Consider the following 27,689-nt stretch of genomic DNA (forward strand, 5'->3'; position numbering starts at 1 on the left):
CTCCAAAGCTCGCGCGAAAGCGGACGCGAGAGGCGGGGCCTAGCTTGGGGGCGGGGCTGGAGCGCCCCCTGCAGGTCCAAACCTCTTAGCCTCGCCCTCCCTTAATTCTTTTTTTTTTTCCTCCCTTAGTTCTTAACCTTGCCCTCGCCTTAGTTCTTATGCGCTGAGGATGCGGAAGTGAACAAAACGAAGTCCCTGCCCCTCGCGCAACTTCATCTAGTGGGTAACATAAACAATTGATCACAAAACAAATAATTATATACCACGGCAGGCAGTGATAGGGCTTTGGAGAAATCAAATCATTCTTCCCCTGCCTGAGGAGCACCAAGGAAGCAAGTGTAGCAGTTTTTGATTTATAAAATGAGAGTGAATAAAAATGCTTCTCATTGTGTTTCCGCAGGATTGGAAGGAGGCAGGAGTCTTAAAATTGTTTGACTTCTACTTTCGTTGAGCCCCTGTGTTGGACCCAATGTCAAAAATAGCTGACCTAGACCCAAGGAAGGACGGTGAGTGATGAAGTGCCAGCTCAGAAGAGTTGTATGAATGCTGGAAAGTGAATCATTGTGGGCTGTAGGAGCTGGGAAGATTTCCAAGAAGAAGTAGGCAGGTGGAAAGTGTCTGCCCTTCTGAATCAGAAGATTCCCTAGAGATCTTCACACCCAAACCCTTCACTGTACAGCTGGAAAAGCCAAGGTTCAGAGGGTGGTGAGGGTTTTAAAAAGTCAACAGCAGACCCAGTACTAGAGCTCTGACCTCTTGTCTCCCTGAGTCCAGCTTGTATTTCTCTCCTTTTGGCCACTGTAACCAAGCCCTTTCACACCCCTTGCCTTCCTTGAATTTCACAACCATCTTTGTATGGGTGGGTTATTACACATCTCGCAGCTGCACACTGAGGCTTGCTCCTTGTCCCACAGCAAGTCAGGAGCAAACATGGTCCAGGAGTGCTCAAACTTCCAAACCACAGCTGTTTCTGGATCCTGGAAAAAAAAAAAGGCCCTCCACCAAGTTGTGGCCCCAAAAGTCCTCGAAGCACCTTGTCTTTGCCTGGCCTTTGGCTTCCTTCAACTGATGAGGCAGTTAGTTTTCCCTGCAGCCACCTGGCATGGGGAAAGAAGGAGATTCGTTAAGGATTCCTCATTAAGGGTGAATCTGTCGCCAAACCCGGGATGTTTTGTGTAAATACCTTCTGGTTCAGAAACACAGACACAGGCCCTGTGAAGGAAGGAGGAACATTTGCCAAAGGAGAAACAGGGCTCACCAGGCATCCCTGAGGCCTGGACCCTAGGATTATCCCCCTCCACCTAGGGGCTTAAAGGGGCCTGGGCCAGGCTGACCCCTGACCCCTGCCAGATGGGCCTGGATGGGAAAGGGTTGAAGGAGGCTCCAAAATTGGCAGCTTCTTGGCTGTGACTGGCCCTCAGAGGGCACCCCTGGCCACTGGCATTGTATGGGAGGGACATAAGCCTTTGAGACAGTCATACCTGGAAGGACTCCTATTTTAGAACCGCTTATGTTTCAGAACCATCAATTTCACAAATATTTATTGACTGCCTTGGCCCTGTTATAAGAACTCACCATGAGCAAAACCAGATTTGGTCCTTGCCCAAAGCTTTCAGTCTGGTGGGAGAGACACATAATAAATGCATGAACAATAAAATACATCTTACGTCAGGTGATGGGTGGTAAGCACTATGGAAAAAAGAACAGGGCAAGGTTGTTTTATAGTTGCTAAACTGTGTCTGACTGCAACCCTGTGCCGTGCCATGGGCTGCAGTACATCAGACTTTACTGTCCTTCACTGTCTCCTGGAGTTTGCTCATACTCATGTCCATGTCAAGGTAGAGATGGAACGAATGAGGGGTGATGTGAGATAAAGTGGTCGGGGGCGGGGGGTGGCTTCTCTGAAAAGGTGTCATTTATGCAGAGATGTGGAGGAGATGAGAGGCTGAGCCATGTGGATATCTAGGGGACAAGCATTCTACCCAGGGGGAACAAAGGCCCGGAGATGAGCCTTCATTTTGGTGAGTTGCAAGGCCAGTGTAGATGGAACAGAATGAGCAAGGAGGGAAAAACAGGAAGTGAGGACGATAGAGGGAAGGAGGCATTGAAACTATGGAGCTATCGGAGGGGCTATAGGTGCCCTGCTCACACGGCAAGGCCCTCCCTTGAGGTGGCCAGCAGGTACTGCAGCAGGGGCCTGTGGCTTCCAGTTTCTCTCTGCTCATGGATACAGATTGAGCGTGGAAGGTGGGTGAGTTAATGCACATAGGAGTGGCCCTCAGCCAAGAAGAGAAAAGAGCTAGTGGCTGCGTACCCCAGCTTCTTTGTCTTTCTGTGGGAGACCCATGAAGAGGCTATTACAGTCATCCACGTAGGAGCGGATAGTTGCTGGACAGAGGGTAGCCACAGTGATAGCACTGGTAGGATCCTCAGGGCCTTTGCACACACCCTTCTATCAACCTGGATTCATTTTCTCCCACACCTCTAAATGTATAACTACTACACAACCCCCACTTATCAGCTTGGCGACTCCTCCCAAAATCAAGAGTCCTCCCTCCCTGAGCCCCCAGAGCTTCCTGGGGTACCCTCTCTCTACTTACCACACTATCTTTTTCTCTAATTATCTCCCTCTCCAACTGAGAGCTCCTTGTGGCAGGGATCTTGTCTCTCTTGTTTACTGCTGGGTTCCAGAACGCAGGATATTGCCTGGCATACAGTATGCACTCAGTCATGGACTCAACATGAGGCAGAACTTTCTAAAACCCAAAGTATCCAAAGGTGAACAGAACTAACCCAACTGTAACTAGCTTCCCATGCCAAAAGGTGTATCAGGCTGGGCTGCCGTATGGTCAGGATATTATAGACCATGAATCCCTCTGCAATTCATGTAGGAGTGATCCCTAAGTCTTTCTTAACCAGAAAAGTCTACCTGGTCACACTGGGGTGTGCCTCATCTTTAGCAAGCCCTTCCTTCCAGGCCAAAAAGACTGTAACGACTGGGCTTTGGTGTTTGGAGGCAGTAAGAACGACGCTACACCCCTTCCCCTTGGAGACCCTTTTCTGCTTCTGTGTGCTCTTCTTGGCTAAGGGTTCAGTGACCAGCACCCACTTCTCTCCTGAGGTAGGACCACTCTCAGGCTGCTGGGGCCTCCTGGGAGGGTCTTACCTTTCCTTTAAGCTGTGGCTCATCATTTCAGGAGTATGGAAACCCACCTTCCTTGCATGGAATGCTGACAGGAGTGGGGATGGATAACTCTGAGGTATAGCTTAACGCTCCGGAGTTCTCCCTTAGGATCAGGCTGAAGCAGCCACCCACATGATGTCCACAAGCCCTCCCAGGCTTCCTCTTCTTCTCTGTCCTGCCTCCCCTGCCCCCACTCCTTTACGGTCAGAACCCTTCAGCACTGCATCTCACCAGTAAAAGCTAAACTTCTCCCTGAGGCCCACCAGGCCCTCCCTGATCTGCCTTACCCCTCTGAGCATCTCCCATCTCTCTCCCCACCTCCTGGCTGCTCCTGAAACCAGCCACGTGCGGTCCCACCTCAGGTATTGTGGATTGGCTGCTCCCTCTGCACTTTCCCTCTGAGTCCTCTTGTCTCCCTCCCTCAGGTCCTATAAGTCTTCGCTTAAATTTCACCTTCTTAACAAGGCCTATCCTAAACATTCTATTTAAAAATGCCCCCTCCCCCAGTACTCTTGATCAACTTCCTCTGCTCCGTGTTTTTTCCCCCACGGCATTTGTCACTTTCCAGCATGCTATTGAATGTACTTATGTTTACTGTTAATCTCTCTCTGTTAGGAAGTTCTGTGAGGGCAGGAATCTTTGTCTCATTTGCTACTGATGGATCCCCAGTATCTAGAACATTACCTGGCCCATAGTAGGTGCTCAACAAACGTTTCTGAATGAATGAATGAGGAAAAGAGCCAGAATTCTAAGCAAGGCGGATTCTCACTGAGGCCAGGCTCTTAACCCCTATGCTGGAGGTGGTGGAATGGGAGCGGCTGGTCATTCCAGGCCTGTCACTAAGGCAAGGGGATTGGCTTTTGTTCTCAGGTCAGCATGAAGCTACTGGAGGGTTTTGAGCAAGCATGGGACATGATTGGGTTTCCTTTGTGAAACCTCTCTGGCTGTAGCGATAGGATGGGATTAAAATGGTGAGTATGGTGTGGTCCTGTGTGTGTGTGTGTGTGTGTGTGTGTTGGGGATGGGAGAATAATGATGGGGCTTGGAGAGGTGACAGGGCTGTGACTGTACCGGTGTTAGGAGCAGCAGGAAGCTGGCTCAATATCCCAATTTTTCAGGCAGCCTGGGTGGTTGGCCCACAGGCTCTGGTCTGTAAGTGGTCCAGGCCCAGCCTCCCAGCTGCTGACAATGTGCCCCTGTCCCACAGATGTGTTGTTTGCTCTTCAGGGTGGTCCCCAACTCCTCCCTCCACTTCCTTTGTGCCTTGTGGGCTTGGCAGGTGGAGGGGAGGCCGCCACTCCCTCTCCTCTGACCCAGAGAATAATCCCTTATATTCATGTGATTCTCCTCCTGCCCTCTCTCCATCCTCCCATGTCCCCAGGGAATGAAGAAATCTGACTCCCATTGGGCAGTTAAGGACACTGAGGCCTGAAAAGGGCATGGGACCCTCCCAAGGTCATGCAGCCAGATGGGGACGCCAGGTGGGGACCTGCGTCCTAAATCCACACACCCTGATTTCATCAGGCAACAGATGGTCCCAAGGCTTGACTTGAAAAATCTTAAATGACCTCAAAGAGAATACAAGCCCAGAACATTCCAGGCCTCCCTGAGCTGGTCTTTACTACTACCTTTAATACGAAATCCATTCATTTAAAATTCCATGAATAGATTCTTTTTATTGAAAATGAAAACACGAAAGAGAAAACTGAAGTTCGGTTTTGACATCCCCTGGCCCCGACACCTCAGTTCCCTCTGAAGTCCCAGTTTGGGTGTGTGATGATGTTCATTTAAAGACATAGTTAGGAACCCAGAGAACATATGTAAGACTATCACATGCGTGGCAGGGTAGGAAGATGGGAAGGAGGGCGTCGCACGCAAATCATCACTCTGCAGCCCGTGTGCTCTTGGACATCTTTGATGGGTATATTTAGATCTCTCCTATTCCCTGACAGCTGCAGAGTATTCTACAGTGTATAAGCACCAGAGTTCATTTGTTTATCTAGTTTTCTAAATTAAAATTTTACATTTACTTTTCACACACTAAAGCACAGATGGTTGACTTAATCTCACCGCTCAGCTCTTAGCACATGGTCATGAGTTAGTCTTCAAAGACCCTCTCTTAAACGTTTATATGATTTTCTCTTTTTCTCCCCACCCCCACTCAATTCTGAGCCCACCCTCTCTACTATTACTACTACTAAGTCACTTCAGTCATGTCCGACTCTGTGCGACCCCATAGGCGGCAGCCCACCAGGCTCCCTCGTCCCTGGGATTCTCCAGGCAAGAACACGGGAGTGAGTTGCCATTTCCTTCTCCAATGCATGAAAGTGAAAAGTGAAAGTGAAAGTTGCTCAGTCGTGTCCGACTCTTAGCGACCCCATGGACTGCAGCCTACCAGACTCCCCCGTCCATGGGATTTTCCAGGCAAGAGTACTGGAGTGGGGTGCCATTGCCTTCTCTACTGTGTGTGATATATGACCTAAAATATTTGTGGTTTCTTGAAAAATACACAGTAGTTTTGTTAAATGTTTATGTGTTTTAAAAATTCTTATTAAGGTATAACACATACAGGAGCACACAAATCTTAAGTATTTTATAGTTTATGAATGTTCAAAAACTGAACACACTGTTGTATCCAGCACTCAGATCAAGCAACAGAACATCAGCAGCCCCCTCCTAGGGAAATCCTCCAAGCCCTCCCATCCACCACCAAAGATAACCGCCACCTTGACTTCTAACACTGCACATCGGTTTTGCTGGGTTTTGGACTTTATACAAATGGAATCACACTGGGTGTGCTCTTTTGTGCCTGGATTTATCTCTGTCGTTGGGTGTAGTTGTGTATGGTGTACACGCAATGCTGTAGCATATTCCATCAGAGGACTACATTGCAATTAAACCAGTCTGCTTTTGGACCTGCAGTGGTGTGCAGCGTGGGGCTGTTACAGAGTGCAGATATGAACAGTCGTGTGTGTGCCTTTGGGTACATACACATACATATCATTCTTGTGGCATGAATACCAAGGATTGGGTTGCTGGGTATGTTTAGTTTCAGTAGGTAGTAGACACAGATAATCCACATAATATCATTGTGCTGTTGTGTTAATTTTCCACTTTTTTTTTTCTCATCTCAATGTTCCTTCCATCTGTCCACATCCTCTGTGTATCTCTCGTTCCTGAGAACCCCAGACTTCTTCCATGACATTTCATATGTCTTCCCCCTTGGCTGTGGGTGCTTGAGTTCCCTTTTTCTCTGCACCAGCCACACAGTGCCACAAGAAACACCCTCGTGTGCTGTTGCCTTGACGGAGAGCGTGCACACACTTCTTTTTCCTAAACAATGCCACATTCTCTTCCAGAATGGCTGTGCCCATTTACACTCTTACCAGTGATGCACACCCTTCCCAACATTAGAGACTAAATAACTTCCTAAGGCTTGCTAGCGTGGCGGTCGTAAGTATCACGTTTACTGACCCTTTCTTTTCTGGATAAACACAGTTGTTTTCCATCTTTGGGGTTTAGAAGAAGTGCTGCACTGCTGCTGGGAATGTAAATTGATACAGCCACTGTGGAGAACAGGATGGAGACTCCTTAAAAAAACTAGGAATAAAACTACCACATGACCCAGCAATCCTACTACTGGGCATATACCCTGAGGAGGCCATAACTGGCAAAGACACATGTACCCCACTATTCGGGCTTCCCTGGTGGCTCAGCAGTAAAGAATCTGCCTGCAATGCAGGAGATGCAGGAGACACTGATTCGATCCTTCAGTTGGGAAGATCCCCTGGAGGAGGGCATGGCAACCACTCCAGTATTCTTGCCTGGAGAATCCTGTGGACAGAGGAATCTGGTGGGCTATAGTCCCTGGGATCACAAAGAGTTGGACACGACTGAAGTGACTTAGCACATGCACGCACCCCAGTACTCACTGCCGCACTATTTTACAATAGCTAAGATATGGAACCATTCATCAACAAATGAATGGATAAAGAAGTGTGGTACATATATACAATAGAATATTAGCCATAAAAAGGAACACATTTGAGTCACTTCTAGTGAGGTGGATGAACCTAGAGCTTATTATACAGAGTGAAGTAAGTCAGAAAGAGAAAAACAAAACACCATATATTAACACATATATGTGGAATCTAGAAAAATGGTACTGATGCATCTATTTGCAGGGCAGTAATAGAGACACAGACATAGAGAACAGACTTTGGGCACAGTGGGTGCAGGAGAGGGTGGGCCAAATTGAGAGTAGCGTTGAAACGTGTACATTACCGTATGTAAAATGGGAAGTTGCTCTGTAACAGAGGAAGCTGAACATGGTCCTCGGTGACAACCTAGAGGGGAGGGATGGGGCTGGAGGTGGGAGGGAGGTTCAAGAGGAAGGGGACATATGTATACTTAAGGCTGATTCATGTTGTTGTATGGCAGAAGCCAACACAATACTGTAAAGCAATTAACCTTCAACTGAAAAATAGAAACTGTAGAAAAAAACATAAAAACTAAAGACATTTTCAAATTAAAAAAAGAAGTGCTGCAATGACCCTTCAGAGACACATCTCCTGGTACTTGTCTGTGAGTTCAATTTCTGTCTCATCTTCCTCTACTCTCCTTGAACCCAAGTTCCCAAATACTCCCTGACTTGCCCACAGCCTTTACTCAGGCTGTGCTTTCTGCCTGGAATATGCTTTGCTTTCTTTCTCCACTTGTTGAGGCTTACTGTTCTCTTCAGGCCCCTCTTCCTAGAAGACCCCATCCCGTCCCTGACCTGATGCCTCAGGAGGGTGGCTCTCCCTCAGGTCTTCTAGAAGGACTCTGGTCCTCCTCTTCTTACTGAGGTTAGGGGCTCTGTGGGCTTCGCCTGCCCAGGATCCTCAGAGGATGCCTCAGGAAAGGTCTGCTGAATGAGTGAGACCATGATTTAATCATGCTTTGCGGGTAATTAAGGGTCCAATCTCTCTCTTCTTTACCAACCAGAACCTTATGAAAGTTGCTCTTTCCACTGGAAAGAGAGTGGAACTTGGAATCCAGACTTCCCTTGTCTTGCATGGGGATGCGTGGCTCAACCCCTCTGTAAAATAGGTGTTGGCACTCACTCTTCCCTCAAGTTCATGGTTTTTGAGTGCCTACACTGTGCAAGGCCCTATGGATCCAACTCTTAAGAGGACAGGCCTAGTCGTGAGTCTCATGGACTTTCAGTCACAAAGATAAGATTGACATTCATGCAGGTACCATTCCTAATTGTGATGAGACTCAAATGAAAATCTCAGAGTCCAGTAAGATTGTATAGAGAGTCTCTCAACCTACATCAGGGAATAGAGGTAGAGGAAGCTTTCTTAAAAAAGTGACATTTGACCTGGGCCTAAGGATGAGTAGAAATAAACTAAGCAAATAGAGAGATTGTGGTGGGGTGGCAGGATAGATCAATTGAAGCAGGGGAAACAGCGAGTGCAAAGGCACTGTGGCAGGAGGGAACCTGCAGGAGGCAATGTGGATGGAGCCCAAGGATAAGGGGAGAAAGGGATAGGGAACGAGTCTGAATAGATAGGCAGGAGCTAGGTCATAATACAGGGCCTAGTGGGCAAAGCAAAGTTGGAAATTGGACTTATTCACTTAATAATTATTTGGTCAGCTTCCATTTGCCAGGGCTGTGCTCTAACAGTGAACAAAACAGACAAGGCCCTTGTTCCCACAGAGCTCGCAGACTAGGGGCAGATAGCATCCAGCAGAGGAGAAATGCTAACCTTCAGAGGGGCCCTACTATGTGCCAAGAGCTGTGCTAAGGACTTCCCCTGCACTACCTCACTGATCTTCACCACCACATTTTATCGATGAGGAAACAGGCTTAGCAAGTCTGAACAATTTATCCATCTGCAAGGTGTCTTGAGGACTTACTGAAGTCCATTTTAAAAGGCCTTTTATGAGCACTTTTACTCAATGCTGATGTGTGTGGGATAAATTAGTATAGTCCCTACAGGGGGCATCTATCAAAATTACAAACACACCTACTGCTCAATCAGCAAGGCCATTTATTCTACAGATATCCAAAATGGTGTGTCCACAAAGTCATTCACTGACGTACTGCTACAAGCTGCTGACAACCTAATTGCCCACCACGTGGGGGATTGGTGAAGTGGATTACGGTACATCAAAGCAATGGAAGACTGGGATGCCACAAAGAACAGGAGTGCTCTCTATGCACTGAAGTAAACCAGCCTCCCAAATCACTGTCGTGAAAAAAAGGCACAATACAAACCTGTGTATAGTTAAGCTATGATTTGATTCAAAATGGTGAAGGACAATATAAAGATAAAGTTGGGGGGGGGTTGGAATGAGGAAAGAAGGAAGGAAGGGGAAACTTGCGCGCATCCAGGAAGAACCTTGGAGCACAAGATAGGAGAGACATGTGTTCCTTTGTACCTCTGGATGTCGAGTCATGTGACTGTAGTAACTATTTGATAAATAAATAAATACAATTACATTTGTTTAAAGGACTTCCAGGTTCCTTTGGAGAAGAAAGTGATGTTGGGACAGATTGTTGAAGTGACGATGTCTTTTAGTGACTGAATGAGGAAACTGAGGCCCAGAGAAGCGCGGTGAGTTCCTTAAGGTCACGAAGCAGGTAATGGCAGAACCAGGATGGGCTGTCACCTGAATTGTTAGACTGTGCCCTTTCATGTCACAGCTGGTTCAGGATCACTAAGCGTTTATGTGCCAAACTCTGCTAAGTGCTGAGGATACAGAGGTGAACAATATGGGTGTGACTGCTGCCTCCGCAGGTCTTATACTCTAGATAAGAAACAAATACATGTTGTGTAGTGATAAATGCTGTGAATGAAAAGTAAGGCAGGCGAGGGGACAGAGTGTTAGGGGAAATGATGAGGAAAACCCCTCTGAAGAGGCAGCATTTTAGAAAAGAGAGAGATAGAGACTTGTGAACACCTAGGGGAGCAGCAGGAACAAAAGCTGGGTGGGAACGAGAGGGTGGATGTTAAAGGAATAGCAAAGAGTGTGGCTGGAACTGAATGTGAGAGGGAAGGAAAGAGGTGAGGTCAGGGAGGCGGGCCTGAAGACTGTAGGCAGGGCTGAAGACTCAGACACAAAGCGAGGTAGGAAGTAGTCAGAAAGTTCTAAGCAGAATGGGGTCTGATGAAATTTCCCTTTTCTAAAGCCCCCTTCCCCCACCCCCCACCGGAGACTTTCCTGATGGTCAAGTGGTTAGGATTCCACCCTCTCAATGCAAGGGGCTAGAGTTTGATCCCTGGTCAGGGAACTAGATCCTGCTTACCACAACTAAGACCCAGCGCAGTCAAATAAATAAATTAAAAAAAAAAAATATATATATATATATATATACACACATGTATACATCTGTTAAAAAATAAAACAAAAAGGCCCCTCTGGCTAATGGTGAAAATTGATCAATAGGTGGAGGAAGAAGGGCTGTGGGGTACCCAGTGAAGGCTGGTGTGGTCCAGGTATCCAGGAGAGAGGTGACAAAGCTAAAAAGTCTGGGGTGGGGTGTTGGGGACCAAAAGGCAGTCTTTGCAGCTGCACGAGCGGGTTGGATGAGATAGTCTCCTTAGGGCCTTTCCGGTGCTGACATCTTGTAATTTGGTCAAATTACCTCAGCATACACTGACTAGGTGCAGGGAAGCTCCTGTTTTTCTTTTCTTGCAATCTCTTAGAAGCTGAGTCTAGACAGAGCCCCGTAATCTGAGGCTCAGAGCAGAGACTTCTGCCCGCCCCCATCACTGCCAGTCCCACTCCTATCCCCACCTCCCAGGGACAGATGGGTGGGCAGCAGGAGGCAGCTGGGCCTCGATGCCTGCAGGGCCCCAGGGGAGGGATTTATCTGAGCATTCATAACCCCTCTCTGCCTTCCAGATCTTGAGTTAAAAGCCCCAAATGTCACAGCCCCAAGGGACAAAGATTGGAGGGTGCCAGAAAAGGGGAAGGACAAGACGCTTTCCTGTTTCTGTCTGTAGTTACCCACGTGGGGGCAGGGACCTCAGGTGCTGAGAACTCCCAGCTCTGGGAGCCGGAAGCCATTTGAGCTGAGGCTGAAAACTGGTGGCTTTCAGGCCCTGTCTGACCCACTGACCTATTTATTTGGCCTGAAAAGTGTTTGAGAAAAAAATGGAGCCAAGGTTTAAAAATCAAGAGATTTCACAATAAAATCTGGATTTCTGGCTTCTCTTGAATAATTGGAAAATGTGACCATACTGGGCGCCTATTCCCATATGACAGCACTCAGCAGTAGCTGACTAGCAGCTGTCCCCATTATTATTTCATTTTATTAATAGGTAAATACATTCACATGATTCAAGAAATTATAAATAGTTATATAATAAAGTCTCCCTCCCATCCTTGTTTCCCTTCTGCCCAGTGCTCCCCAGTAATCTCATTTCCGTAGACTTCCGAAGTTTCCTTATGCATATGCAAACAATTACAAATATAAATTATTAGTCCCACTTTTCACCTGTTCTGTCCATTGCTTTTCCTTATGAACATCTCTCTATATTAGGAGACAGAGTGCTTAAAAAGCCCCTTTACTGCCATATGCCATTCTGTTGTCAGGAAGTTCACAATTTATTTAGTCAGCCACCTACTGATGGGCAAGTGGGTCATTCCCAATTTTTCTTGTTATAAACAATGCTGTGTCAATTATCTCATGCATAATTTGCACAGGAACTAAGGAATGGTATTAGAAACTGGTCCAAGCAGAGGGTGTGGTTGGCACGAACTGAGTTCTTGGCTAATTGAGGAAATGTGATAAAAGCCGTTCCCAAGAGTGATTCCCACCAAACCCAGAGTCTATGTCCTTGGGCACAAAGAAAAAGTTCTCATATTTGCTTCTGCCACTTGTTATGTGTACTTCTCTCTCTGTTTACAGTGTCCCTGTAAAATGAAAGAACTTAGGGAACTGGGTGAGATGTCAAAGGACCTACCTACTTCTGACCAGCTCTGGTCCACCTTCTGCCTCCACATCAGCCAGGCCCAGCCTCACTGTAGCCCTTGAATGAGCCTGGCTCAGTCCCATTGGAGAGCCTTTGCCTAAGCTGTTCTGCCTCAGCCCCCAGTGGAACACCACCCCTGTACTTCCTTATTGGTCTCAGTCTGAATCCCTGATCTCTGATCTCAGGCCACTCAGAACACACCAGTCCAAACTCATTCAGGGCAGCGTCCCCACTATAGCGCCACCGACAGGTGAGTCTCTTCCATCTGACCCACACTCTAGGCACCCCACCTGTTCCTTCCCCTATGCCACTCCAGGTACCTGAACTAGAGTTCTTGAATGCCAACTCTGCTACTTCCTAATTAATGGTCTTGGGTAAATGACAGGACCTCCCTGAGTCCCAGTTTCCTCACCCCCTCCAAAATGGATGGTCTGAAGATAACATGTGGTAATTTCGGTAGATTTCTTAACACAGCTTCTGACATACAGAAAGGTTTATAGTCACACAGGTCACTGCCCTTTTCTGAATCAGTTACTTTGTTTATAAAATACAGAGAATAGCAGAACCTATTTCACAGGGCTGATCATTCATACTTTCATTCAATGATTTTTACAGAATATCTGTTGAATGCCAGGAACAGTGATTTGTTAGTGAAGAAAAGAGATGAATTATTCCAACTCTGGTGGGACTCCCAGGCAATTCCAAACAGGCAGACATAAAAAGATAAATTTCCAGTGCACTGATGTTAAGAAGGAAAAGACTAAAGTGTCATGGAAGCTCATAACAAGGGAGGGTCAGGGATATTTCTCTGAGGGATAGGGACCAGGGCACAGCTGGGTGGGAGATTCAGGAGGGCTTCCAGAGGGAGGCAACACCCCAACTAATGATGAGCATTAATTATCTTCACCACAGCCCTAGGAGGAAGGCATTGGTTATCCCCCATGTCTATCATGTTACTTTCTTTTCTGAAGCTAAGAGAAATTGAGTGACTTTCCCAAGGTCACAGAACCAGGAAGGAGTGAGAAGGTTTGGAACCAAGGTTTCCTGACTCTAGAGTCTCAGATGCAAAAGTGTGTCTTCTAATGCCTGTTTTAACAGGCTGATCCTGGGATGTGGAGAAGCATGGGAGGTAGAGGGCCTGTCTTCATTGGGTGGGGCCAAGAACCTGACTTTGTCAGGCCCTATCAGACACATGTAGAACTGGCCCAGGGCCACAGTTGGGTCTGGGGTCAGATCTTCCCTCTGCTCTTGGTTCTGTGCGCCCCATGAATCTCCCTACCTAGGGTCGTAGAGGAGAAAGGAAGGAAGAGACACTGCTCTTGTTTAATCACATTGGGATTCTGACTCCCCTCCAGCCCAACCCATCAAAACTCCTACCAGTCTACACAGGCCCATGGGGAGTTTGTCAGCTTTGTATCCAGCTTGAAAAACTCCCTTAATCCCTAACTCTTCCTCCTCCACATTCAGCGTTGGACAACAGCTGCCACTCCAACCTCCTGAACATTGCTGGGACCAAAACACTCCCTGGATGTGAAAGGGATGCTGGGCTGAAGGGCTGCAGATGGCTGGGGCTTCCCAGCCCAAGGCAGCTGTCTTCCCTTCATCTTCCCTTTCTTGCCACTCTGAAGCAAGGCAATTGTCAAACCTCCTTTCCTCCCCTCCTCTCTCCTCCCTTTCTCACCTAATTCTTATCCTCCCCTTGGAAGGTAGAAAGGTTCTTATTCTGGAACTGGATGATGGCTTTGAATTTGACTTGGTGTTTACTAACTGTAAGCACTTTGTGTGATTCCACACACGCAAATAACTTTCTCTGTGAGTCAGTTTCTTCATCTGTAAAATGGGAGGAAAACAAACACTGTCTCACAAATTGTAAGGTTAAAGAGTTAGTAAATGTACAGTGTTTGGAATGGTCCTGAGCAAAGAGAAACTGCTACATGAGTCTTTGTATCATAGATACCCTGGTACATCCAATCTGAACAAAGCAGGGTGAGATGGGCTGGGGAGCTAGGGATACCCAGGACATATGAGGGACCCTACTTCTCTCCTGGATTACTGTTACCTCTCTCTCTCTCTGTCTCTGGTCTCTCCATCCCCAGGCTGCTTCCCTCTAAGCAATTCTCTCCTCTGGCTGCAAAATGTTTTTTTCCAAATACTGATTTGATCATATTACTTCTCTGCTCAAATTCTGCAATGGTTGCCCATTGCTTCTGGCCTTTTAGGACTGCATCCCTTGGAACTCTCTAGTCCCCATCTTTCTTAGCTTTCCACCTCCTCGGATCTGTGATCCAGACTTCCTTGAAAACATGCCCTCCAGTCTCATGCCTCTAGGCCTTTGCATTTGCTCTTTCCTCCACCTGGCGTTTCCTCCCATCCCTTTCCCTCTGATTTTGCCCCCTTCCCAGCCTCTATTTAACTAAGGCTGTGGCCAGATGAAGGCAGTCCCTGGGGGAGGACAAGGGAGAGTGGGAAGAGACAGCAAGTCTCAGAGCTGCAGTTTACACAGCTTCAAAGCAGTAAGAAAAAGACAATAAGAAAAGAGACCTCTCAAGATCAAAGAAAGGGATGGAACAATATGTGAACACTTTGGAAACTAGGAAGTGGTGTGTGAGCACGGAGTGATTACTAATGGGTTATCGGGGTGCCCGCCTAAAAAGCCCCTTGTTTTCAAAGTCCCTGGTCCCCTACCCTCTTCAGACCCTGACCACCAAAGGTAAACAGAGGAGATGAAGAGGAAAGGATGGAGAAAGGACCGGTGAAGACAAGAGGAATGAAGGAAGTGGAGTGGGGAGGGGGGCCGAGAGGCAGAAAGCATGTGGCTGGAGCCCCACGCCTCTGAGGAAGGAAGGAGAGGGTGACCTGGGATGCTCTCCCCACCCCTCCCCCTCTTCATTCCCCGGAGGTCTGCCCCCATCCAGCCACAGCCCAGGCAGGGTGGGGGAAGGCAGGGGCGGCGCCGAGGGTAATGAATAATTGAAGTATTAGGGAGGAGGAAGAAGAAGAGGAAGAAGAAGAGGAGGCGGGAGCCGCCTGCACAGAGTCCTCCCCAATCCGCACCCCACCCCCCCTCCGCCGCCCGGAAGTCGCTCCCCGCCTCCTGCTCCGCCAACATGGCCGCGAAGTCGGATGGAGCGGTGGCCGCGGCCGGCCCGGGGCCGGAGGAGGCGGCCGGAGGAGCCCGGGGCAGTGCAGGAGGGCGCGGGGAGGCGGCAGAGGTAGCCGGGGGGCCCGGGGTGACGGGGGCTGGGGGCCCGGGGCCGCGCTACGAGCTGCGGGACTGCTGCTGGGTGCTGTGCGCGCTGCTCGTGTTCTTCTCCGACGGCGCCACGGACCTGTGGCTGGCGGCCTCCTATTACCTGGAGGGTCAGCACACCTACTTCGGCCTCACGTTGCTGTTTGTGCTCCTGCCTTCGCTTGTCGTGCAACTGCTCAGCTTTCGCTGGTTCGTTTACGACTATACGGAGCCCGCGGGGGCCCCGGGACCCGCCGTCAGCACCAAGGACAGCGGTACCGGCGGGCCGGTCATCAGCACCAAGGACAGCGCCGTCGCCTTCCGGACCAAAGAAGGCAGTCCTGAGCTGGGCTCCCGACCCGCGCCCTCCTCGGCCAGCACCTACCGCCGCCGTTGCTGCCGCCTCTGCATCTGGCTGCTGCAGACCCTCGTCCACCTCCTGCAGCTCGGCCAGGTCTGGAGGTAGGAGAAGCTCAGGTGGAGAGAACCGAGTTGGAGGAGTGGGGGTGGTAAGGGGCTGCCCACCGCCCCAGTCCTTGTATTACCCTCCACGCCCCCTTAAGTCCTGACCTCCGCCCCGCCCCACCCTATTACAGTTCTGATTCCTTCTCTGCCGGCTCTTCACTGACCTCTGCCCTCTAACTCTGACCAGCTTCAATTCCATCCTCTCGGATCTGGCTACTAAAGATAGGGAATGGGGCAAGAAGAAAGAGAAAGAGATCATCAGGGGTGTGTGAATGAGGAGGGCCCAGGGCCAACGGAGATGAATATGAAGCTTGGAACAGGGCCCCAGAGCTCCATCCAGCCCTGTCCTACTCCAGTCTGCCTGAGTGCTGAGTCTGAGCCTGGGCTTAGGAAAGATCTCAGAAGTCCTTCCCTGCTCTCAAAGATTCTCAGTTTGGAATTGCAGTCCATTCCCAACCTCCCATGAGAAACAGAATTTGAGGCAACTAAATGAATATCCTCCCCAAACTTTTTGGACTTTTGGGAAAGGGTGTGCTGGACCCAGCTGAGAAGGTGTCTAGCTCTTTCGGCTTCCTAAGATTTCTTCAGTGTCTCTACCTTTCCCTCAAAAGAAACAGGGCCATGGGGATATGGGATCTTAAATCTGAGGTTAGATAGCCACTAGCTATTCTTTCATCTCAGGACAGTAAGACAAAACTGAGGCTTTGCACAGCAGCCTAATTCTAGGCTTCTTCCTCTGCCAGGACTGAGGGTGCCTGCTGAGCTGAGCTGAATTAATTGGAGACGGGGAATTCTGAACCTAGGGTTTCCCTTGAGTCTGTATTTCTCTAGTAAGTTGGGCTGTACTGTATACTGACAGAATGAACTTGCCTACTATTTGAACTTAGGCAAACCCCTCCTCCCTCCAAGCCTGTTTCCTTACCTGTGAAATGAGGGAGATTCCCTCTTTTTCTCATCTCATTGACTTACCATCACATTTTGTTACCTCTTTGGGTTGGTCCAGTGAGGAAAGGTCTTTGTAAAAGCCCTGCAGACTATAACGTATTTTAGGAATACAGTAGATTATCATGATTATCACAGATGTGGGGAAAACATGGAAAAAGTCAATGCTACTTCAGAGTAAAGGGTGATTATTGCTGTTGTTAAGTTTATTCTGCTACTTGTTAACATGTTCTGCTTAACTAGTAGATTCAGTTCTGGGCTGAGGGTTGGAAACAGGACTCCCAGGGTTTGTCCCAGCTGCTCACTTGCTGTGTCACCCTTGTTATGTTGCCAAATCGCTCTCTGCCTTGGTTTCCCCATCTATGCTTTGCCTAGATGTTCTGTGTATTCCATTTAGTTTGCCCTGGGGGAAGAGGTGGGTGGAACTCTATCCACACAAGGTGGTGGTATTATTATTAGCTTGATACATAAAAATATTCATGTCTACATCCAGGAACTAATCTGCATTTATCATTCTGTGCCCGAGTGGACAGATGGTGAAAGATATTTTTAGATTCTGAAATGGTAACTTCCTATTCTTGGTAGCCAAAGCTTCATCCCCCTTTCCCTTCAGCCTAAAGTGGGCCAGCTGCCCCTTGACTCACTGGCTACCTCAAAACCTCCTTCTCCCTATGCTCAGAATCTACTTACAAGAAATGAATAGTTTTTTATTGAACATAAAACTGAATTTCCCTCAAACAGAGCAAAAAATGACAACAGGGTGGGGATGGGGTCTCAGGAGAGTGGCCGCAGATGGCTGAGAGTCCATTGAACTCCATGGTTTCTTAGATGAAAGGGCTAGCAATTTCTACTCAACCCTATTTGTAAAGTGAGGGGGTTGGGATGAGGTGATTTTGCAGGGATGACAAACTAATAGCTCTTGGATTGAACCTGGGCTACAGTAGTGTTTTTGTCTAGCTTGTATAGTATTTCAAAAATTTAGAGTCTTCACTTTCCCTTGGGAAAAAAAGGCATCTAGCAGTTCTAGGCCTGGAACAATTTAGACAGGATATTTGTGCTTCAGTTTGTCCAGTTCCATTCTCTTTGATCACATCTGGACATGAGACCCCTAATTTACAGTTCTGTAACAATTGTTTTATTAAGCGCTCACTTTGCATCAGCCTATTGGTTGCCTTTTTACCTGCTTCATCTCCTGTATCCCTCCTAGGAATTCTGTAACATGGTTGTATTATCATTCCTACTTAGCAGATGAGGGAATGGAGGCTCAGAAAGGGGACATCCTTGCCCAAGGTCACACGACTAGAAAGTAGAAGCGTTGGGACTCAAGACTCTCTGCCTTCAAAGCTCAAGTTCAATTTATTTACCCTGCAATTCTGCCACTAAAGTGTCCCCCAAGCTCAAAGAATTATGAGTCTGAGATCCCAAGATTCCAGGATGATAGAAAGTCAGGGCTTCTGCTAGACTGAGATACGAATGGGAAAGGAGGGGGAGGGAGTTGAACTATGTGGATAAGGATGGGGAGACAGTGCATATTGTCAGAAAAGTGCTGGATTGGGGGTAGTGTGGGGATCAGGAGACTTTATGCGGGTTTGTAACTAGCTTCTAGGTGACCTTGGGCGAGGGCTTTTCCCACCTCTGGGCTTCAGTTTCCCTGTATGTAAAATGAAAATAATAGATTTGATGACCTTAAGAGCCTTCCCTTTTCTGGAATTCTGACTCTGGGTCTAGTTATCAGGGCTGAAGCCTCTGGGCCCCTGTCCCCAAAGCTTTGGATTCTGAAATGACTGAGGATATGGCTGCTGCTGCTAAGTCACTTCAGTCGTGTCCGACTCTGTGCATAGACGGCAGCCCACCAGGCTCCCCCGTCCCTGGGATTCTCCAGGCAAGAACACTGGAGTGGGTTGCCATTTCCTTCTCCAAGGCATGAAAGTGAAAAGTGAAAGTGAAGTCACTCAGTCGTGTCCAACTTAGCGACCCCATGGACTGCAGCCTACCAGGCTCCTCCATCCATGGGATTTTCCAGGCAAGAGTACCGGAGTGGGGTGCCATTGCCTTCTCCGGAGGATATGGCTAAATGGAGGCAAATCCAGACGAGAAGCCAGCAGGGTTAGTATTCCTAGAAACTAAGCAATGTGGGCACAACGTGTTCGCTTACCATGTGAAAGGTTCCCACAAAGAACCACTTCACTGTTCAGTGGGACTTGGTGCAGATGTTCTCACGGGTGGAACCTGGGGTAATGAGGAAGGAGATGTGTGTGTGTGACCTGCAGAATCAAAGCTTGGGGATTGGCCAGTCATTTACTTCCTGAAATTTTGAATAAATTAATCCAAATAAATTACTTTGAAACCTAAAGATGTTTTTCAACTCCTCATGCTTGTACTGATACAATGCTGAATCGAAATTTGAATACTTTAAGGAGCTAGATTAAAAAAAAAAATGGAGCTAGATAACATAGACCTGTGTCAGTACATGGGTTTCAGTCAAGGGACAGTATGAGGCAAGCCTAGAGAAGATGAAGCTACTACCCAGCTCCAGCTGATGGTGCCATGTGAAATCATGGACCAGGCGTTGTCTTGATTTCTCTTGAGGAATCAGAAATTGGGTCTTTTTTTGGTGGGCGGGGGGTGGCGCGGGGAGCTGAATTCTGCCAGTATTTAACTACTAATTAAGGTTTTTAAAAATAATGTTAACTACATGAAATAAATGTGGGCCCCATCCTCCTTGTAACTTCTGACCAGCTCCTCACAGTTGATTGAAGTCCTTTGTTTTTCTGTTCTCAAACAATGGGTATTATTATTTTAAATGCAAAATGGGGCTCTGAGGTGGGAGAGGAAAGGAAGGAATTCACAGACACTGTTCACCCTCCAAGTCTCAGCAGGCCCCAAGTGAGGTGCTCGAGGAACGTGATCCTTTTTTTGCCCTGAAACCTTCCCTCTGGTGGCAGTTGATTTACCCATTTATAAGACAAAAAGTGAGACTTGGAGAAGTAAAGTAACTTGCCCAAGGTTAACCATCGAGGCAGCAGGGGAGAGGTGAGATGTCCACCTGCTTTTGTCCAGTTCCCAAGCCCAAGCTCTATCCCTGCTACCATCACACTGGCTGCATTAGAAGATTCCAGAGCAATGGCCCAGCACAGAAACAGATTGATCCCTGAGAGAACACACAGATCCTCTGGTCAGACACGAAGCTGGCTGTGGGCTGGACACCAACCTGTGTATTCATCCCTTTCTGCCCAGCGCTCCTCCCCGCCCCGCACAACCCTCTGAGCTGTTAAGCCACTCAGCACTGTTAAGCCAATTAAAGTCCTAACCCTGTCCCCTCTGACCCCGTGGGCAGCAGAGCAGTAAGCCATGAATCCTGCTTTCCCTAATCTTAAACTCACTGGGCCCCAGCTTTGCCCAGATAAGCATGGTTTGTTAAGCCAATTAGTGGGAGACGATCTGGCATGGGATTCCTCCCAGGCTGTCGGGATCTGGGGACCCCAAACAGGAGGGAGAAGAAGGAAGGAGGCAAACTGGACATTGAAAGCCCTCCCTCTAACACCTCCTCCATGTTTAGGCCCCAGTATTGCTCCCTCAGCCTCCTCACAAGCTCTGCACTCAAGAAAAGTTTGGAAATGCATTAGTGACCTCCCTGGTGTGAAAACCAGGCTCTGGGTTTCCTCTCAGGGAAACTCTATTCTTCACATAATGGTTAAGAGCATGAACTCTGGATTCAAATGTGCTCGATTCAAATCATGACTGTACCACATTATATATGTGATCTTGACAAGACACATAATCTCTCTGTGCCTGAGTTTCATCCTTTATAAACGAGACCATAATGGTGTCACCTCTTGGGTTGTTTCGAGGTCTCACGAGATAATATACCAAGGGTTTAGCAAAGAACCGGCCCATCATTAAGTATTCAGAACCGCTGGCAGTGGGTCATACCATCAGCCTGAGCTTTATTCCCTGTGGAAAGAGGTTTGTTCACTGAGTAAGTGGTCTGGGAGTGGGCAGGAAGGTAAGAGGGCCTAGAAGGCCCCTGAAGCCATAGGGACATGGCAGCTGTGCACTTAATCTGTAATCATTCATTCCACAAACACATGGAGCACCAGCTGTCTACCAGGCACTGCTCTAAGTGCTGGAAATAGAGTGGTGAACAAGACAAAGTCTTGGCCCTCTTGGAGCTCAAAACTCTAGTGGGAGAAACCAATAAACATAATATAAATTACCTAATATAAACATAATATTTAATACAAATATAACACAGAATATAAAATATAATGGGTCAAGATAGTGGTAAGCCCTAGGGAAAAGGTGAAATGGGTGAGAGGGTAGTCCTTCAAGATAAGGTGGTCAGGGCAGCCTCTGTGAGGGGTGGGCACATGGGCAGAGGGCTGAACAGAGTGAGGGGGAGCTGTGTAGACATCTTGGGATGGGTGTTCCAGGCATAGGAAAGGAGCAGAGGAAGAAGTCTCTGGGGCAGAGGAGAGAGCTGAGGGGAGAGTGTAAGAAATGATTGTGGGGCAGGTTCGCTGGGGTTGGACAATGCAGGGCCAAGGGGAGGTTTGGGGTTTTCACTCTGCACAAAGTGGGGAGCCCACGAGGATTTGAGCAGAGGAGGAACAGGATCTGGACTTAGGTTTTACAACGATCACTCTGGCGGCTGGATGCAAAATGGACTGGAGGGAGGCCAGGGTAAGTCCAGAGACCCACAAAGAGGCTGCTTAATGATTCAGGTGAGAGAAGATGGGAGCTGGACCTGGGCAGTAGCAAAGCAGGGAGGGACCTGTTTCAAGCATAGCAGACAGGACAGCTTTTCTTCTTTGGTCAGTTACCACATTGGGGCCAGTTAACAGTTAAGAACTCATACTCTGGAATCAGCCTTATTACCTGTGTCTGCCGATTTCTGTGATTTTGGGCAAATGGTATAACTTGTCTGTGCCTTAACTTTCTCATCTGCAAACTGGACATTCTTCCTAACAATATCTATCATGTGTGATCTGGAGGAGGAGTGAATTAAAGAATGTATGTGTAGCACAGGAGCTGGAACACAGGAAGTGGTCAATTCTCAGTAACCATTACTATTTGTATTATTATAAAACAGGTCAGGAGTTGGATTCCACAGTGGTTTTCAAATTGTGTTTCACCTCTTACCATCATTTCAGCCTGAGCATCTCAAGTTTCTCTTTTCTTGATATGATGACTGCATTTCTAAGATTTTGTTTTGACAGCCCTACAACTGAAACATGTTTTACAACCCCTTGAACTCTGTGACTATCCGCAAGGTCCCTCCCTGCTCTGACCTTGCAGGGTTGTGGCAGTCGAGCCTCACCACCCACCTCCTGGGAGACCCCTCTCCAGGATGCTCTCCACCCCAGCGTCCTCCCCTCTCTGCCCAGCTGGCAGCAACAGGCCATTAGAGCAGCCCCTAACAGACACAGTGGCGGCAGTTGGGCCCAGTGTCCCCTGTTTGATCTATAAAGACCACACAGGAGAAGCCCTGGGGGAGGAGGGAGGGCTGCCAGGAAATGGCTTTGAACCCCCGGCTGCTGGGGCGAAGGTCCCTAGGGAGAGGAAGGAAGATGGGCTGGGATTACTCTGGCCTCTCCATTCACCACTCAGCCTTTGTAAGGGCCTCGGAATTCTTCCCTTGGGAAATCCTATCAGCCTCCAGTCCCTCCCCTCCCCAACCTACCCCTCCCCATCCTGCCTCCACCTGCAGCCGGAATGATAATTCGAAAGCTCAGAGCTGACCCTGCCATACTGTAGCCAGAGGGCCTGCCCTGGCTCCCCTCTGTCCGTGGAGCGAGTCTTATAGCTGTAGCCTATAGCTGTAGCCTATAGCTGTAGCCTGGTGTCAGCCCCTTACCTCCTGCCCTTTCATCTCCTCAGCGCTCTGCCCACCCCTGATGCCCACCCCCCCCATAAGCCACACGCTCTTTTCCTTCGTGCCTTGAGCAGCTGCCTGCTCTCCTTCCTTCAGCAACACCTCCCTCGCCCTGCATCTTCCACCCAGTGAAACTCTGTACTCCCTTCAAGGCCAAGCTCAAATGCTACCTCTGGGAATTCCCTGACAGTCCAGTGGTTAGGGCCCTACACTTCTACTGCAGAGGGCACAGTTTCCATCCCTCTTTGGGGAATGAAGATTCTGCATTCTGCAAGGTGCAACCAAAAAAAACAAAAAAAGAGCCACCTCTTTGGAGTAGCTTTCCTTGAGCAAACCCACCATGTGCCACTTTCTACCCCTCAGACCCCAACACCCACCCCCTCAATCAGACAGACTGTTGTTTGTTCTTTCATCTAAAATGGAAATTGCTTGCTTATTTTGTTTGTTTAAAAAGGAACTGTAAGTGCTCGTTGAAACTTCAGGCAGCGCATGAGAGGTCCAAAGAAGACTGTCCTTGCTCATGATCTCTGGGGGCTGAGAGGTGGGGTTAGGAGAGACTTTCCCTTATTAACTAGGTATTTCTTATATCACTTGAAGGTTTTACTCTGGCTTTTAATTAACCAAGAAATACATATATACGTTTTACCCATACACATTTTAAAAACATGTTTGTAAAAAAAAATCTGTTTGTAAAAAATCAGATGTTATTAAGAATTATAACTATAATTTTAGAGACTTAGATTAAACCATTCCTCTTCAATCCTGTCAGGTTGGGAGTGTGATAATGTAGAATAAGGATTGTTGAGCCCAAACTCTGACTCTGCCACTTATGAGCTAGCTTGAGCAAATTACTTAACCTCTCTGGGCCTGTTTCCTTATCTGTGAAGTGGAATAATAACATGCCTATACAAATGGCCCTTGTGAAGGCTACTGAATTAATATATGGAATTTGCTTTGCACAGTAATCAAAACATCATACGTTCTCGATTTGTGTTAGCTAGAGTTATTGGCTTATTGTTACAGATGTGGAAATTGAGACACAGAGAGATAACAGCCTCTCAGTACATAAGTAGGAAAGCCAGTGCGTGGGGAGCCATGCAGTCGGGCTCCCAAGCCCACATGTGTAACTACCAAAATATTCTGCCTTCTACTAGTTAAGCGTATTCTTAGAAAACAAATAATCATGTATTGCTTTGGAAAGAGAAAAAGTCAGAAAAGTATTTTTTAAATTTTATTTTAGTATAAAATACCTACTGTTAACACATTCTGGGTTCTTCCTCTTAGACTTTCCCCCCAGGCACAATTACTCATTCCTCTTAGCCCCACTGTCCTGATCAGATTCTGTTGTAATCCTTGCCCACCTGGTTGGTTTTCTTAACAGATTACAAGCCCCTGGGGAGTTGAAGCCTTGTTCATTCTTCTCTCTGTCCCCCGTGGTGAGTGACTCCAAGCAGACCCTCTGTTACTATTGGTGGCCTTGTACCCAGCCAGCTTTGATGAGGTCTATAGGAGATTCTTGGGGCTTCCCTGGTGGCTCAGTGGTACAGAGTCCTCCTGCAATGCAGGAGAAGCGAGTTCAATCCCTGGGTCAGGAAGATCCCCTGGAAGAGGGCATGGCATCCCACTCCAGTATTCTTACTGGGAAAATCCCATGGACAGAGGAGCCTGGCAGGCTATGGTCCATGAGGCCACAAAGAGTCAGACACATCTGAAACAACTGAGCCTGCATTGGAGATTCTCAGAACATGAAGTCTGTTGAAGCAAGGTTTGCATCCTCGGCTGAAGAGGGGAGCGCTAAGGCCATGTGGGAGCACTTCACTGTGCAGACATGACACTGGGGTCTGCTTAGGCCTTCATCTGCAGCTGCAGCCCTCCAAACTGTCAGTGAAGAAATGCAGGCTCAGGGCAATACATATGTATTAGTATAAGATAGAGTAGGAGCAACCCTGGGGCTGAGTTCCCAGGAGGATGCGCAAGCGGCTGACTTAGGAGATAGAAGAAGTAAAGTTCCTTGTATGCAGTAAGTGCTCAATAAATTTTCACATGAACTGAATAGAATCTTGAAAATCAGAACTTTTCCCCCACTGTTAATATTCTGGGTTCTTCTTCTCTGACTAAAAGGTACTATTAGTAACGCGGCTTTAAAAAAATTTTATTTTACATTGGAATATAGCTGATTAACAATGTTGTGTTAGTTTCAGGAGTATAGCAAAGTGATTCAGTTATACATATATTATATGTATCTATTCTTTTTCAATTTCTTTTCCCATTTAGGGTATTAGAGAATATTGAGGAGAGGTCCCTGACTTATACAGTAGGTCCTTGTTGATGATCTAGTTTAAATATAGTGGTGTGTACATGTTAATTTCACACTCCCAATCTATCCCTCCCCTCATCTTTACCCCCTGGTAACCAAAAGTTCATTCTCTAACTCTGTGAGTCTGTTTCTAAAATCAGAATCTTGAGCAAGACATTTCACTGCCTGGGATTCAGCTACCCCATCTGTAAAGTTCAGCTGGGGCCTTGGGGATCCTGGATGAGTTTTCCCAGGACTCATACAAGAGAGCAAAGTAGCTAAGAGCTTGGAGCAGTGGTACAGCCCATGGCACCATGGCTTCCTCACTAGGTGACCTTGGGCAAGTTTCCTCACCAGCTGGAGCTCTAGTTGCATTGTGAAATGGGATGATAGAACCCACCCCTTAAGGTTCTTGTGAAGATGTTCTGAGGGACTTCCCTGGTGGTCCAGTGGTTAAGACTCCACGCTTCCAAAGCAGAGGACACAGGTTTGATGCCTGGTCAGGGAACTAAGATCCCACATGCTCTTCAGTTCAGTTCAGTTCAGTCGCTCAGTCATGTCTGACTCTTTGCAACCCCATGAATCGCAGCACGCCAGGCCTCCCTGTCCATCACCAACTCCCGGAGTTCACCCAGACTCACGTCCATCGAGTCAGTGATGCCATCCAGCCATCTCATCCTCTGTCGTCCCCTTCTCCTCCTGCCCCCAATCCCTCCCAGCATCAGAGTCTTTTCCAATGAGTCAACTCTTCGCATGAGGTGGCCAAAGTACTGGAGTTTCAGCTTGAACATCATTCCTTCCCAGGGCCGATCTCCTTCAGAATGGACTGGTTGGATCTCCTTGCAGTCCAAGGGACTCTCAAGAGTCTTCTCCAACACCACAGTTCAAAAGCATCAATTCTTCGGCGCTCAGCCTTCTTCATAGTCCAACTCTCACATCCATACATGACCGCTGGAAAAACCATAGCCTTGACTAGACCAACCTTTGTTGGCAAAGTAATGTCTCTGCTTTTGAATATGCTATCTAGGTTGGTCATTACTTTTCTTCCAAGGAGTAAGCATGCTGTGCATCCAAATAAATAAATAAATAAATGTTTTTTTAAGGAACCATCATTACCTTAAATGACCACATTCACTTATTTTAAAAAAAGATGTCTTGAAATAATATAAATGCATGGGCCTTCACATACTATTTTCTCAGAAAATATTTACCACCAATTATTATTGGCCCAAGTAGCAGCCCATCCTACTTGCTTAGTAACAAGACAGGGGTTGGGAGAAGGGCATCAAGGGACCTGATGCTCACTACCTCTCACCCCCGGACCTCTCTTGCAAGGAAGGAGACTTATCTGTGACGCAGAGACAGTGTGAGGATAGGTGACAAAAGGTTAAAGGGAGGCAGAAGATGTTTGATAAGAAAGAAGATCACCTTGACAATCAAGCTGCCCCAAGGGTGTGAACTCCACATCACCAGACATGGATGCAGACAAAAGTGGCTGACTTTGGCAGGGGAGCTGAGCAGGGCCTCCTGTCTTCAGTTTGGAGGATAAACCAGTCATCTCTACAGCCCCTCACAGTTCTGAGTCTGTGGATCTGACTTGAGGGCTTTGTGACACTTATCTGCCAGACCACAGGTTGCAAATCAGTGGCCCAACAGCAAGTCCAGCCTAAGATTGTGTTCATTTGGCCCACATGGTATTTTTTCCCTTCCTGTTTAATGAAACTTTATTATGGAGATAATTTAAGTATATAAAAGCAGAGGGAACAGGATAATGATTCGTCCGTGTACCACCAGCCTGTTCCAAGAATGATCAACTCCTGGCCAGCACCATCTGAAAGAACTTTCTGCAGTGATGGAAACTTTTTGTGTGTGTGGTATCATTGCATCCATAAATATTTCAGTACATTAAAAAATAGACTTTTAAAATTTAACTAAAGTATGTAATACTGTCACCATACCTAAAAAAGAAATAATAATTTCTTTTAAATTCATGTGGTAGCTTTAAAATTAGTTGCCAACATTTCCAAATTGAGTTTTGTTTCGTTTTTTGTTTTTTTGCATAAGTATCCTAATTCCCAGCTCTTCTTGAAAAATTGAAATTCCAGCCATACTGGCCTCACATTCTCCCTTCCCACAACAGCAATCAGTTGGAGCTGAGGGACAGCTGCCTTTTTAGACAGGACACCACTCTATTATTCCCCAGAGTCCCTAATAATATCAGCTCAGCCCATCTACCATCTAGGATCCCTCAGACCAGACAAACAAAATGGTGGTTTTTTTCCCTGCCTTGATCTTCAAGCACCTTCAAATGTCACCAGGAGACCAGAATCTAACTCCTTTTCCCTCACAGGCTCACATCATCCCAATGTTGCACAAGGATTTCAGGAAAAGGGGGAAGAAAGAGCCTTGGGCTAGAGTATGGAGTCCTGGGTTTTAGTCTCTGCTGTGCACCCATTTCACAGATGGGGAAAGTGAGGCCCCAAGAAGGAAGGAGATCTGGCTGTGCTCAAACAGTGAAGGACATGAGGCAGGAACCTGGTCCCAAACACTTTGCTGGAGAAGAGCCACCTGCTTCTCTGCAAGGCAAAGAGAGAAGCACTGGTTGGAAGCTGACTTCAGTGGGTGGGTTGAGAGAGGGTCTCAGCTTTTCAGCCAGAGCCTAAAATTAGTGGCAGGGAGATGTTTGGCCTTAGCCCAGCAAAAAAAAGTGCTGTGTCTCTGTAGGGGGC

At 47.5% G+C, this 27,689-nt stretch overlaps 1 protein-coding gene across 1 annotated transcript in view; it reads left to right on the plus strand.

The window, feature by feature from the left end:
- Positions 1-75: 75 nt before the first annotated feature.
- Positions 76-27,689, plus strand: part of XKR7 (XK related 7) — a 40,283-nt gene continuing 12,669 nt past the window's right edge. Inside the window, exons 1-2 of the mRNA XM_019972230.2 lie at positions 76-506; positions 9,686-15,844. Coding sequence (XP_019827789.2) covers positions 15,261-15,844 — 584 coding nt within the window. The 5' untranslated portion in view covers positions 76-506; positions 9,686-15,260. The remainder of the gene's footprint in view (positions 507-9,685; positions 15,845-27,689) is intronic.

Source organism: Bos indicus, chromosome 13 (genome assembly GCF_029378745.1).
Source record: "Bos indicus isolate NIAB-ARS_2022 breed Sahiwal x Tharparkar chromosome 13, NIAB-ARS_B.indTharparkar_mat_pri_1.0, whole genome shotgun sequence".
NCBI lineage: Eukaryota > Metazoa > Chordata > Mammalia > Artiodactyla > Bovidae > Bos > Bos indicus.